Raw genomic sequence first — 15,762 nt, 5'->3', positions numbered from 1 at the left:
TTAAATATATATAAATAAATATACATATTCGGTTTAATCTGATCCTTCACAACATTAGCGATTCAGTGTCTTCTTACTAATCGACCACAGGAAAAAAGGTACATAATGTATGTTATGTTATAGCCATAAGTAATATATTTACGTGTCGTATAAGTGATATATTTAATTCATGCTTTGTATCGTTAAAAGTCCAAAAGAAACACTGCGACCGGGAGACGAACCGACAATGATTGTGGTTGCGGGTGAGTGCTCTCACTACTAGACTAAGGCACACACCCACCCTGATACAAACACAGCAATATGATGATTTGTTTTAAGATTTAACGGTTATTGTTAAGATATTAGTAGGGTTATGGTTAGTTTAAGGTTAGTGTAACAGTGTGGTTAGGGTTAGGGTTTGGGCGAGACTTGGAAAAGTGTGTCTCGGTAGTCTTGTGGTAAAGGCACTTTACAGCAGGGGAACTCAGCGTTTGCTGAAAATGTTAAAAGCTTAAATCTATTAAATATGTAATATATGTACTTATTTGTAATATGTACACATTGTACATTTTCAATATAATACGTACATATACTAATTATGGCTATAACATAACGTACAATATGTACCTCTTTTCCTATGGTCAATTAGTACTTTATTTACATATTTTAAGTGAGGTTGGGCTGCTTGCTAATGGGACACTTCAACGAATGAGCTCTGCATATCACAGGGCACTAAACCTGTGCCTTTACAATCACATGCTGGTTTCTCTAACCACCAGACCAGTTATTCTACATGTGATATGAATGATATATGATATGCCTACACCTACAATAGCTTAATATACCAGTAGCCTATTCTCATAGGCCTATGGGTAACACAAGGCCTTTAAGACAGATAGCTATCATTTTGTGTTTTCTTGAAAGAGTAGTAGTAGTAGAGAAGTATTTGCTATTGAATGTACTTAAGTATTTAAAGTAAAAGTACTCATTCTACATGATGTTTGTGTATTCCAGTGCTTGGGAGCATTCAATTCAATATACTCACTCACTCAATCTTTCATTGTTCCATCCAGCCTTACAACCTGGATGGAAAGCACTACGAGATATCACTCTCCTTCCATCATGTGATCCTAATTAAACTACAAAGGACTGTTCTCTGTGTCTGTGTCCGCTCTCTGACCGGGGTGTGCCGTTCTGGATGAAGTGGCTCCAGCAAACATTGCAAACAAACATTATATCTTCAATATTGGTCCTTCGAGCCGGAGTACTCCACCCACGACGGCGCCATGGACATGCAGAGAACAGCAGCAGATGAAGGTGTAATACGAGGAGGAGGAAGGCTGCGACAGCTTCCAGCACACCTGCAAGGCTATAGCTTCCCACCGCCCGTCATGCCTAATACTGCGCCTCTACAAGACGACAGCGAAGGTGCCAGCGCACAGCAGCTGCGGTCACTCAGCCTGCAGACCGAGTTTGCAACTACAGATGACCAGCTCCACACTGCGCTCGGGCCCCCTCCCTGCCTCTCACTACCAGGAGCAGTCGATAAGGCGAGACAATGGGACCTATACCAGCCTACCTACCAGTCAAACCAGCCTGTGTCATCGACTGTGGAGAGCAGGCATGGCAGCACACCAGCGGCCGCACAGACCCGGTATGAGTTAGCAGACAGCAGTGGAAACAACATGTGGCGGCAAGATGGCCGCTGCATTTAATCACCAGACTAAGTAAGGACCCCTGGGCTGTCCAGAGTGATGCCTGACTAAAAAATAATAATAATACACAGCATAGAAAATAATGGGAAATTTACAACAGACTGTGAACACCTAAAGCCGGGGTGGCACCCCCCCAACCTCTTAGGCTGCGGTTACATTAGGGCCAAAACTATTAGTTTCAGTTTCGTTTTTCAGAACGCTACGTAATGACAGGCAAGTTAGACGTTGTTTGTCTCCTGACCACAGAGTGATGTATATACATGTAGTACAATGCCAAAGCAGTAGGTGGCGATGTAGTTCAAACATGAAGGCCATTTTCAACCAATCAGAAAGGTTGAACGAGTCACTCCACATCCTGCTCAAAATCTCAGAAAGCCACCATATTTAAATACCTCGCATGAGCCATTTAGCAACATAGCATTTATTTTTCAGCAAGAAACAAAGTGCAATAAACAAAAACGGATACATTCACTGTGTGTTCTGCCTCATTTGTTGATGATTTGTTGATGAAACAAAACTAACATCAACACAATTGACCACCAAGAGCGGAGTTTAGTCTCACAAAAAGATCGCCGATTTTGTTAGCTTACGTGCTAACGTGATTGGGATATGCCATTATAACAGTATAGCATTGTGGCTATCGTACATTAACCTAGTAATGAATGGATGAAAACGTTATTTAACAGATTGCAGAATGGGTACAATACAATACGGCTCAATACAAACAATTGTTAAGGGGATGCAGACTGTTGTACTTTGGACTGGGTTCCTTATAACAATAACTTGACAACACATGATCTTAGTTTAGCCACAGCTACAGGCAATCTGAGGAGGACGCAGCTGATATCCTGTATAGGTCCAGCCAGGGGAGAATTTGGCGTCTGTGTTTACTACTGCGCATGTGCGTTGGGCAAGAACGGCTCCGTATCCGGCTCGCGCAAATTACATGGCACTGTTGTCGACGAGTTTCCAAAACGAAAACACCCTTTCAGCGTTGCCGCTAGGCCTGCCAAAGCGGCGTTTCCTTTTAACTTGGACATGCAAACGTAATCATTCGAAAATACAACGTTGCTGTTTTTCCCCAGTGTAACCATGGCCTTAAAGACCGACCAACCGTTTTCGATTTTTGGCAAATTTTCACTTATGTTAGATTTTTTTAAATGTCAAAATATTGGTTGCAGATATAGAGGGGGCACGGAAGCTGTGTTCAGCGGATGGCACCCTGGATGGCACCCTGGATGGCGCCCTAGGCAACCGCCTATGTCACCTGTAGGAAGCTCCGCCCCTGAGAGACCGTCTATAATGAGGCGATGGAGCACTGCAGTAATTTTGAATGGGAAACCATTAAACAACCACTAACAACGAAACTACTTGGTACAAAACAAACATATTCAGAGGGAATAATTAAATATGATGTGATTTTATGTATAAAGGATCATCTTATCTTATCTTATGTTGAGTAAGATGATAATTTACTGAAACTTGAGATGAAATGTGAAGTAAAATATATTATTTTTAATAAATCACAATCTCTGCTGAAAGGCAGTGAGTGGTTGTTAGTCTTGTTGGTCTTGTTAGTCCCCATTATCAAGATGGCGGCGGAGTGACTTCTCAGTTTAGCCTCTTAACTCATTCTGCGCCAATCACGGAAAAAGTCGGGTTAAGCAATCACGAGAAAAGTCGGGTTTTAATCGTTATTTCTGTTATTAGCTATATCCATTCATTTTCATCCATCCAGCCTGATGTTATCATTGGGAATGGGTCTGAGCTCGCAAAAGGGCAAATACCGCCGCCTACGCCTTCCAGCAGGTATTGCACTCTATTAGAAATGGTGTAGTTTCTTTTCAGGGCCGATCTGAGCCGTGCGGGCGGGGTTTAAATACTCAGACGAGGGAGGGCTTTACAACGATGGCATGGAACAGTAACCCCGCCCGCCCGTTCCTGTGTAACGCTCGGTAATGTGGGACGGACCTCCACGAGCAGTATTTGGAATGGCGATCAGATAATTGGATAATTTCTTTTGCATTACATCAGATACCAGGTAAGAACACTATATATAAAATCTTGCGTTGATCTGATATTTCTTTCTACCCCGATCAACGCTGTCTCTGTGTGTGTGTGTGGCTGTGTGCCGTTGGGTGGGAGGAGGTGGCGGGGGAGCCCCGCTGTCCAGGGCTCTTTTCATTCTTGCATGAGGAAGGATAATAATGATGATCTAGTGTTGATTTCAGGAAGATTCGATAATCAGGCGAAAAATGACAACGTGTTTAGTGTATTCCACTAAAGGGCTATTATTGCGTCTTTTCCTGGAATTACTCTGAAGCACCCAAACTATATTCATATTCAAAACGGTATAAAACGGAAATGTACCGATGAAAAAACAATCTGTTTTGTGGATGTTGACTGGAAGCAACTCACTGACAATCGACAAGTGTATTAGACCCATAGCTTTAATATAAGATATATTTTAAGCACTCACAAGTGAACAAAGTGCCCATTTGACTTACAGCGCTGTCGTAATAGCGCCCTCTAACGCATTAAACGATGACGCAGAATGAGTTAACAATCGCCCCCAAAAGTGGTCATTTTAGTTTTCGTTTTTGAGGACTGCATACTTGTTTTGCAAACCAAAATACTATACGAATATTTATAGCACATGCATGAGCCTGGTCTCTTTTGAAAGATGACATTCTAAAGTTTCTGATACAATAAAGATAATTCACGTTTAGTGCTAATGAAATAGAGTAACATTCTGAACTTGAGTTGTAGAAAAACGTGTTACTCACGTTTTTCTGTAGTAGAAGTAGTCTTTCCCCCAAAATTTGGTATGGCTGAAAAGACCCTGGGTCCACAATTCATTCAGAAATGAGTGATTAGGAACGATTTTGGTAAACTGTGTAGCGTTCCTGGTTTCCTTTTCCTCATAGACTTCAATTCATTCAGCGTTTTTTCTCTTCCTGTTTTCGCTCATGACTTTTCACCTAGATCCCTAATGCGTACATCCCCACGTCGGGTATCATTGGAAAGCCACACTCATTGGCTACAACCGTGTCCAATAATCTTCGAGATCGCCAAATGATTGACAGAGCTAGAGCCCGGGAGTCTGGGTTGGTATTTGCGCAATACCGTGTACCGACAACAAATAGGGCTTTAATTCAATATATATATATATATTGTATTTAAAAATATGCACACCCGAGCCGCTAGAGGTCGCCAAAGTGCCTATGGGAAAATCATCCTCAAGAGGGCCCACATGTGGGCTGTTGCATGTTAAGAGACTTTGAGTTAACTCTGAACAAATAAGAGGCAAAGTAGCTTGGACAGTTAGAATGAAAGTCTATATACTATATTATTATGCAGTATAGTGTTTGTATATGGTAACAGCCATCATCAGTCATCACTGAAGCAGTTCAAGTTATGACAGAGTATGTCATATCATTTCATTGGTGACTACTGGCTATGCAGTACCTTATAACCAATAGTCTTTGAGCGGCACCACTCCAGGAGAATCTGTTTGATACCACTGGCGCTGGACACACTCCCAGAACGCTTCAGTTTGGGCTTGGGATCCTGGGAGTTCCTGGGAAATCCAAGTTAAGAATTAAAAGACCATTATAAGTCTGTTTTTAAAAGGTTTCATATGAACAATGTTTTCAAACTTAATTATTAGGGCTGTCAATTGATTAAAATATTTAATTGTGGTTAATCGCATGATTGTCCATAGTTAATTGTGATTAATCACATATTAATCACACATTTCTTATCTGTTCAAAATGTACCTTAGAGGGACATTTTCCAAGTGTTTAAACTCAACGTGGGAGTGGACAGATATGCTTGCTTTATGCAAAGGGGAAATAATAATAATAATAATAATAATTATTATTATTATTACTTAATCTGTACCTAATCCCCCACCATGCTGCTATGACAACTGCATTTCCCCAAGGGCACTAATAAAGGAGCACTTGACTTGACTTGTTGTATGTTTATTAAATAAAATAAGTAACCAAGATGACAAATATTGTCCAGAAAAACAATGGTACTGCATTTACCATAAAATAAATATGCTGCAAATAATCATAACATGGCAAAGCCCAATAGGAAACAACAGATGGCCATATTGACCTGCTGAATGTAACATTACTCAGTAATATGAGTGCTCACACAATGTAGTGTCCAACTTTACTCTCATAAAGGTTCACTAAAACATCCCCTGTTTTTTAACCATTAAAACCAAATGATGGACCTTGATGCATCGCAACAACAGACACATTGTACAACAGGTATACATTGATCAGCAAGATTTTACATTACTCAAAAATCATTCCCTGGATCCCTCGCACTTCTAAAGCAAATTACACAATTATAATTGTGTCCAACCTCACATGGGGAAAAACATCCCTTTCTCCTACTGTATATGGAATCAAAACAGTGTCACAAATCCAACTAAATGGAGTCCAATGTTAATCTCTTGCCAACCTTTTACAGACGAATACACCTTTATACAGTAAAAGTTCTCTCTCTCCCTTCTCACACAGTACCATGTGAGAGGTTATTTTCGTTACATACAAGAAATGCATGTAAAAAATTCAAATGTACTCAGAAATGTTTGTTACCAAAATGCCATCTCTTGTTCTTGATATATGAACAGGTATGACTGAATGTTTGTACAAAAGAAAGTGCATGATGCAACAAAATAATTTGTGCCGTAAAAATACGGATTTGCGTCAATGCATTATTATTACCACACTGACTTTGACAGCCCTATTAATTATACATTGGAGTGCTGTGTGCATTCACGGTTAAGAACGACAGAAGTCGAGTACCCTTGGGTGATGTATCACATTCAAAGTGATTTGGATTTGGACGTTACAACTGCAAATACAGTAGATGCGCTGTCCAAGAATATTCAAAACTGACATTATTTGGTTAGACTGATGACAAATACTTTGAGGATATTCTCACTTGATTGGCTCTGAGCCCCTTCTTTCAAAGAGGGAACGTATGGCTTGTGTCCCGTGAGGGAGTGTCTGTGACCTCTCCAGCTCCTTCTTCCTCTCTGACCCACCGCCTGATGAACCGTTGTCCACTTTCCTGTGGAGCGATAAGTGGAGATCAGCAGAGATACACTGTGGCAACAGTAGCCTCTATTACAGTAGTATCCGTTTGACAGCATTCGTAATCAATGACTTACCGGTCAAAGCCGGGGGAGAAACTAGCTATCGGAAGTGTTTTGGGGGGAAGTAATTTTTCTGCAGAGAGAGAGAAAGGGGGGGGGGAGAGAGAGAGAGAAAAAGGGTGGGGAGAGAGAGAGAGAGATCAGCATTTCATACCAATACATTCTGAAACCTACTCCACAGAGCAGCCGAAGCAGGTTTCAGCATTTCTATTCAGGGCTTGTACCTAGACTGCAGTGTGGCCCCATTAAACTGTGCATTTGTTCTGTGGCTAACGAGCTGGTGCTGCGTGTGTCCAGTATGAAGAACTGCCTGGGTTGTGCTGAGAAAATACTCTTACTGATACACATCATGTTAGAAAAAAATAGGAATGTTGACATTTTAGGGTGTAAAATTTACCTTTTGATTGAGGGAAGCTTGTACTTCTCTTCAGACTGGGACTGGGTGCCTTATTAAGAATGGGCGCTGCAATGATAAAAGGAGAGAAGGAGAGAATGAAAAGTGAGGGAAAGGGAGAAAAGATGTGTCATGAATATACAGCAAGGGATCATGGGAACTGGGTGACCTGAATGCAGATTAAAAACAAGTGATTACAGTGACGTGAGTTGCTCCCAACCTTTCCCCCATCGCACACCACTCACTGCAAGCACACCACAGATGCTATCTCAAGCCCCCGCCCCATTTTCTTGATCCTCCAATCACAACTGTTGCTTCCTCAGACAAACTTTGAGGGCGGAGCTTGGGATAGGTCAATTCTCACATGTAGGCCGGTAGAGGCCATTCATTTAATAACATCCGTTTAACCCTTTAACTACCACACTACAGAAGGTTAACCCTTTCACACTACCACACTACAGACACCCTTTGTAGTGTGGTAGTGAAAGGGTTAACCTTCTGTAGTGTGGTGATGAAAATGTAAATCTTTTGTAGTGTGGTAGTGAAAGGGTTAACCTTATGTAGTGTGTTAGTGAAAGTGTTAACCCTTTGTAGTGTGGTAGCGAAAGTGTTAACCCTTTGTAGTGTGGTAGTGAAAGGGTTAACCTTCTGTAGTGTGGTAGTGAAAGTGTTAACCTTCTGTAGTGTGGTAGTGAAAGTGTTAACCCTTTGTAGTGTGGTAGTGAAAGTGTTAACCCTTTGCAGTGTCGTAGTGAAAGGGTTACAAAAATAATAATATATTTTGTGAATGGGCTGAAGGGTGGTAGAGCCCTCCTGATGCTGCATTTGGTCGGCCCTCGTCAACTTGGCAAGGCAGAAATTAAGGATGCTCGATATTGGCTTTTTTACAGATACCGATATACCGATATTGTCCAACTCTTAATTTCCGATACCGATATCAACCGATACCGATATATGCAGGGTTTCCCCCCCCAAAAAACGGAATAATTTCAGGTAATTAACATTACATATATCTTGTCATGGAATTAACACAATATTATGCATACTTTTGACAATAAATAAAATCAGAATTTGTTCTTACTTGGTTGCCTGGGTAAATAAAGGTAAAAAAAAAAAAAAAAAAAAAATTGAAAACCGATACCGATAATTTTCAATATCACATTTTAATGCCAATATCGGCCGATAATATCGGTAGGCCGATAATATCGGACATCCCTAGCAGAAATGCATCATGTGACCAAACAGTTATATACGAGGTGATAGTGTTCAGGTGCGCTAGTTAGGTCGTAAAGTCAGAACCAATCAAATGCAAGGCAGATTATTCAAACCGTTCTTTGTTGATTTTAGTGATTTTTAGGAATCCCGGCATGTCAACATCATATTTCTGATGCTGTCTCATGATACTCCATGTTCATGCTGAAGGGTCAGTGAAACGTCACAACTCGTAAACTCGGGTATCGTGGAACCTGCCTGAGTTTACCACTGGTACCACTTGGTCGGCCGTGCAACTTCCTGGTGGTAAACTCGACCGAGCGCACATGTGGCCATTTCCCCTGTTTCACTCACCCCGTTTAAAGGGATATTCCCACGTCTGTCCTGCAGGACCATCTGATATTGAATGGTTGGGTGACTTGGGTATTAAGGAGGGAGACTCCACTGGTGGAGGTGCGGCTGAAGCCGTGGCAGTGGCAGGGAGATAGGGCTTCGGCTCCGCGGCGTCTAATGATAAAGAGAGGAGGAGCAGGAAGAGACAGAAAGTACATTTTGCTCGTAAACATGCTCGTTTTCCACTGAGCGGTTCACTAAGATGTGTCTCTGACAACACTTTAGGTGAGCGGTTCACTAAGATGTGTTTCTGACAACACTTTAGGTGAGCGGTTCACTAAGATGTGTGTTGTGTCCTACTATTAGTGTTTAAAGCACGCAGTTACTTATTTGCACCACCTGGTGTCACCGGAGGTGACCTGCCTAGACAGGTATGTAGAAGAAGGTGAATACAGGAAGTGAAGGCTTGCGTGCCGGCATGTGTGATGCTATGCAGGACCTAAGTAAAGAATAGTCAATTGAAATGGATCCACTCTCTCCAGTGTCTTATTCATTACCATCCACCTCTACAATGTGTCTCTGACAACACTTTAGGTGAGCGGTTCACTAAGATGTGTCTCTGTCTGACAACACTTTAGGTGAGCGGTTCACTAAGGCCATGGTTAGACTAGTGTATTCCTGGCGTTTTTTTATACGTTTTTGACGACGTTTGATGTCCCTATTACACAGAAATGCGTTTTTTGGCGTTTTTTTGTGGATACGGCTGAAACGCAAAATTGTGTTTGCGTTTGGAGATACGCAAAAAAAACGAATCGACAACAGCGTGTAGTCAGCACGCTAGCCGTTGTTGCGAAAACGCCCATGCGCAGTAGATACCATCTGCGTGCCCTTCCGGTGACAACAGTCACGAACGGATTTACGAGAAAAGTTACAAGCAAATTTAATCATAACTCCACTTACAAGCTTTTCGGCTGCGATAATTTGGGCCACTTACGAGCACCCGTTCACACGTTCAGGTATCCGGAGGAGGACTATCATAGGTTTCCTCTTACGGACTTCTTACAAGGTTATTTACGAGGAAACTTACGAGAATGTTAGTGCATGTGGTCCAATGTCCCCAAACCCCCACCCTTCTATATCTATATATATAGAGAGATCTGGATCCCCTTCTCTATCTCAGTGTTCTCCCAGCTGGCCAGGATGAGAGCACTCCTCTTAGCCCAAGCTCATTTAACCTGAAGATCCGTCTAGGACATAATTGATGAGTTTGGTTCCACCACAGTAGTGAGGATCACAACAAAAACAGAATACCGGCACTCAGAGATCAATAGTCTCCAATTTATTGTGGGCAACGGCGAACGTGTTTCAGCTAAAAAGATATCATCAGTGTCACACCGAGGACCTTTTTTTTTAATCTAAAACGCATTCAACGTTGCCCACAATAAATAGAAGACTATTGATCTGTGAGTGCCGGTATTCTGTCTGTTATTATCCCCAGTATTTCTGGGGAGGAAAAAAAGCAAGTCAGCTCTGCCAACCATCTCTGGCTAAAATAAAGGTTTTCTACCCACCTCGATTAAAGGAGAATTCCCCTGCTTTTCCTGTCGGGGCTTCTGGTACTGAATGATTCAGTAACTTTGGCGGCGTTGCAGTAGTTGACTGGACAGGGTTGGGGGCAGCTGGAGCCTCAGTTCTGGTCATGGCCGTGAGGGGGAAATTTGGTGAATTTGGCGTTGCAGTAGGAGACTGGACAGGGTTGGGAACAGCTGGAACCTCGGTTCTGGTCATGGCCGTGAGGGGGAAATACGGCTTGGGTTCAGCGGCGCCTGGATGAGGGGAGGAACAAACTGTGAAGTCAAAACGGAGGGTTGGAGGAGACGACAAGCAAGAGCCTGCGCTGAGTTGCACCATAACCAAACGGTAGTGCCTCTCTCTGATTATTCTTCAATAGAGGCCTTGCACGAGATGTGTGTTGTAGTTCTCTTCCCTCCAATATGGCTGCCTGTATTTGTAACCCATTTTCAAAAGGAAATACCCCATTTCTGTGCAGTGGTAGAGTAGAATAAGATTACTTTATTGGCAATATATGCAAGGCAATAGATTTTTTTTCACATATACCAGTTACACATACATTACACCTCCACACTGCATTTCTTCAGAGAGGTCAGGGTCGCCCGTAGTGCAGCATCCCTGGAGCAGTTTGGGCCGACACAGAACTGTTTTCCACCCGTCACGACTAAAGGGATATTCCCCTGGTTTTATTGTTTCTGCTATCGCCTGCCTAGGTGACTGAGGCACTGAGGCGGGTGTTTGAGGAGCAGTGTCTCAGGCATGCGTTGCTCATGGGACGACTGGTTGCACTATGTTTTAATGACGCCGCATGCGCGAGCTCCCGTGCATGCGCATAGATGTTCCCTCACATAGCACAGACTAAAGACGGTGCCTAATTGCCTCTACGAATGGAATATAACACATTTCATTCACAAGTTTCTGCTTTGCACTATATAGTACTGTACATTAGTACACTGCATAGTATTGTATATTATATGGTAACTCCGAACATTGTACATATGTCTATACCGAACACTGTGACCTCATTTTCTTCTTATAAATTACATGCTATACTATGTTATTTGATACTATCTTGTCTAGCACAGTCTCTGGAGCGTAACAGTAAGAAGCATTTTGTATGAAAGTATTCTGTACTTCTGTATGACAACTATTAAAGAAACTTGAAACTTGAAGTTTTGTGTGAATGTATCTGAGAACGTATTTGAACACACCTGACAACCGGCCACAGGAGCGTAGCTGAAGATTCTGAGCCCCATGAAAGAATGTATTAATGGGCCCCCAATCCATTAAATAAAAAAATGTGGGGCATTTATTTATTGATGAAAACACATAATATGTTTTTTTACCTATACATTCGGATCAGCAGTTCAGCACCTGAACTGTTGGTGGGTGAGCCTAGTAAAGGATGTCACATTGCGTTCATCTTCAATGAATGGACCAATGCAATAGTCTACCAAAGAACCTTGAGTCGCACTAGGCTAGGCATATATTTTCCCCTACTCTTGTGACAATGTTTTCTGATACTTAACTCAACATACAAAAGCTGTTACTTGTCCTGTCTCTCTGTAATCCCATCTCCAACACAAATAGTCTACTCAAGCACACTATTAGATTGACAGACACTTACATTTTGATGTGCTCTGTAGTATACAATCGCTCATTCTTTCAAACAGAGTAACAAGCACCTGTTTGTTTCTTTTGTGACTTTTTTTTTTAATACAGACAATTATACTTTTGAGTCATCTACATGAACTTACTTTAGGATAATAATAAAAGCATATTAATAACAAGATAGTAATAGTGTTATCTGCCCCCCCCCCCCCCCCAGTGCTGGGCCCTTGGAATCATCCTCCTACCTGGTGTCTGAGGAGGCGATACTGCATGCACTGGTGCCGGACCTTCGTTCTTCACAAGCACTGTCGAAAAACACCAAAGTCAACAACGGCACACCAATTCTGTCAACTAACCCACAGAAAATATGATAATCACATCATTACAAGAAACTTTACTCCAGAGAAAGCAAAAAAAATTTCAAAAAAAATTAAAAAGTGCCCTTGTAACTTCCTATTCACAATCTAAGAATGGAACAACATGCAGGTTGGGATTTGTCTGATACTGAGTTCCCTGGCTCCTCTGAAGGAGCAGTTTGAGCAGTTCTTGGTGCAGCTGGGCATTTGGTCATAGCTGTAGCGGGGGAGGGCAAGGCTTGAGCTACAGGGCATGAGCTACGTTTGTGAGAAGTCAGAACGGGGAAGTTTCCCATATAATCACCTCTGAGTTCTGACCTCCTGCTCTGGTGTTCAATCATTCAGATCGGAAAACCTCACATAGGCTATTGGGGCTACTAGCAAGCGCAGAGCCACCAGAAGTTGTTCAAACTGTTACTATTTGCAGTTAACCCATACTTTAACAAACACCTCAAGGCATATTGTGCCCAGAATGCCACCATTTGTTTTGTTTTTGTTGACATGATGTCAATCACATCACAAGTCAGAGATATTGGAATTCTACAAAAGCTTTCCCACTCGGCGGTCCGAGTTCGCTGGGCATTCAAGAGTTATTTTCTCCGACTTGAGAGTTCAGAAACTTCCCAGTTCCAACTTCTCATGAACACAACTCTATATCCGCCTGTGACCTCACTTCCTGCAGTAGACAACAGGTGCTGAAAACAGCAACACGTGGAAGAGGCCATGTTTATTTACATACTCTCTTAACCAATCAGGCAGTAAAGAGCTGCACCCCGACTCTGGAACACCCTCCCTCAGACCATCAGAGACTCTCCCTCACTCTCCACCTTCAAATCCTGTCTCAAAACCTCCCTGTTCTCCCTAGCATTCAACCTTCCATACCCATAACCCCCCTCCTTCAACCCCCCCCCCCCCCCCCCCTCCCTTACTTACTTCCCAACTGTCTCCCCTACTGGCTACCTGTATTTGTTGTCTGTTACTCGTGGTGTTACTCGTGGTTTTATGTTCTTGTGTACTCATATTGTTCCCTGTTTCCCTGTGGTTCTATGTTTCTTTGTTTTCGCCTATTGTCAGCGACTTTTGGTCCTTGAAAAGCGCTATACAAGATAAATGAATTATTATAGTTACCTAACAAACATGTTTACGTTATAAATACATAACAATGACTGAAGAACAATTTTTTTTTCTTTTTTTTAGAAAGTGTTGTTTTACAATAAACAGTTTTTGGACTATATTACTATATTATATTAACTTTGCAAGACCAATGCCTCGCAAAGTGCAGATACAGTATCAGGTTTTTCCCCACTTTTCTTTTGGTTCTTTTGTTCTTTTGTTTTTCCCCACTTTTGTTCTTCGGCCATCAATAAGGAAGTTCATAAAATGAGAACTTGAAGCGGCTGGGTGGCGCAGCGGACATTGCGCTCGTCACCAACACAAGAGACACCGGGTTCGACTCCGGCTGTCGGCGTTGCCTCCGGCTTGGGCCGGCCGTCATACTAACTCATTGGCAGAGTTAGTGGGTGGAAGTCGATGGGTGGTAATCTGGACGTTGTGGACAGCGACTCCTACAGGTCGGTTGGGGGACGCCTGCACAGCAGAGACAGGAAATGGCGGGGGTAGTGTGAGCCTCCCACACGTTACACCTCGCCAATGAGAGTCCACGCTGGCAGGTGAAAAGATGTGACAGGCTGCCTCCTCGTGTACCGGAGGGGACACGTGATGCAAGGCTTCTATCCTCCCTACGACCGACCTGTGGGGGGCATATGCGAGCAACGTTCAAGACAGGGGAGGGAGAATTGGAAACAGCGAAATTGGGATGGGAGAAAAAATTGAAAAATAAGGAGATACAAATTTTTTTTTATGAGAACTTGATAAAAGTCCAAATGTCTAAATACGCACAACAACAACAACCCACACTTACTAGGTTTATAGAATGAATCGGGCCTGGGCACAGCTCTGGCGGGCATGGTGGGTGTTGCGGCGGGAGACTGCAGTGGGTTGGTGATGGAGCAGGACTCTGGCCTGGGCACAGATCTGGCGGTGCGGGGCTGGTGAGACTGCATCGGCAGGGCCTCGGTGAAGGGCTGGTGGGTCTGCATCGGCAGGGCCTCGGTGAAGGGCTGGTGGGACAGCATCGGCAGGGCCTCGGTGAAGGGCTGGTGGGTCTGCATCGGCAGGGCCTCGGTGAAGGGCTGGTGGGTCTGCTCTCGGGGGCCCCGGGGGTCCAGCAGGGACTTCTCCCGTGGCTTCCAGGCGCTCTCTGTATATATATATATACACGTGTGAGAGAAAAAAGAACACGACAAAGGTGAGACGTTTAACATCGATCCGTTGAGTCGTTCCGAACTGAGCATTCTGTTGTGCGTACCTTGCTCGTCGTGAGTCCCATTCTCTTGGGCGGTTGTGGATATGGGGATATGTTTCTCCTGTTTTGCGTCAACACCCTGTTAACGCAAAGACCAAAAAAAAACAGTTGTACAAACACATCTACACTACTGCAGAATTGGGGGAGGGGGGGAGTTGATTGAGTCCATTTGGTCATGTGTCTCGAACCATATTCCAGATGCCACTGATCCGATTTTGACCAAACTTGGGGGATTAATGCATCTAGTTCTGACATTTGCAATATTGCACCGATTTCTCTCATAATGGGGAGTGCCCTAGGTTATAAATGGTTATAACATGTTTACTTCCTCATTAAACAGGTTATAACATGTTTACTTCCTCATTAAGGAACACAGCTGCCTCTGGGTTAAAGGGGCACTTCACCCAGAAACAAAGCCGATGTATTTTGCACACAATCTCACACATATCCCAAGGCTCTCGACAGGTTTGCACACATGCATATGGTTTGACAGTTACTGTATATGACAGTTAATGAGTTTGAATATGTCCTCCAGTTAATTAGACAATGAAATAATGAAGATGAAAACATTTATATTAATATAACAATGAACGCACTAAATACATTTATTGTTGGGTGAACATGCTGTTATGAATTATTCTATATCGGTACGACAGAGCAACATACTACTACTCACGCTAGATTTTCCTCAGTTACTGAGTGAGCCTTTCCAAGCCTGCAACACCCGTCCCATTAGCCACACTAACAGCTCCTAAGTGGTCGTAGCGGGTTGTTTATTGTGGGCGCCTTACAGTTTCTGCTGAGCTGCCTCAGTGACGATGGTGCAGTAAACTGTTAGCATTGGTGATAAATGTTTTAGCACCGACTGTCGTGCGTGATGACGGTGCCCCAGGTTTGCTTGGTAATGTTGAGTTGGAGGTAGATAATTGCCCTCGATGTTGAGGGTGAAACTATAGTTTTGCTGATGAGGAAGCTGTACGTCACATTGTAAGTTGGCAGGCAAGAGGGATGAGCATCTGATCGATGCTGAGAGGGACGACGTCGAC

At 43.1% G+C, this 15,762-nt stretch overlaps 1 protein-coding gene across 1 annotated transcript in view; it reads right to left on the bottom strand.

Moving 5' to 3' along the window:
- Nucleotides 1–15,762, bottom strand: part of LOC311233555 (uncharacterized protein) — a gene marked incomplete at its 5' end in the record, with an annotated part of 48,433 nt that overhangs the window by 14,931 nt on the left and 17,740 nt on the right. The window contains 9 exons of the mRNA XM_084320523.1: nt 5,163–5,274; nt 6,660–6,788; nt 6,889–6,946; nt 7,271–7,336; nt 8,834–8,986; nt 10,384–10,638; nt 12,241–12,300; nt 14,273–14,611; nt 14,720–14,795. Coding sequence (XP_084176649.1) covers nt 5,163–5,274; nt 6,660–6,788; nt 6,889–6,946; nt 7,271–7,336; nt 8,834–8,986; nt 10,384–10,638; nt 12,241–12,300; nt 14,273–14,611; nt 14,720–14,795 — 1,248 coding nt within the window. The remainder of the gene's footprint in view (nt 1–5,162; nt 5,275–6,659; nt 6,789–6,888; nt 6,947–7,270; nt 7,337–8,833; nt 8,987–10,383; nt 10,639–12,240; nt 12,301–14,272; nt 14,612–14,719; nt 14,796–15,762) is intronic.

This window comes from Notolepis coatsorum (assembly GCF_963971535.1).
Source record: "Notolepis coatsorum genome assembly, chromosome: 8".
Taxonomy (NCBI): domain Eukaryota; kingdom Metazoa; phylum Chordata; class Actinopteri; order Aulopiformes; family Paralepididae; genus Notolepis; species Notolepis coatsorum.
This window is presented reverse-complemented; position numbering and strand designations above follow the sequence as displayed.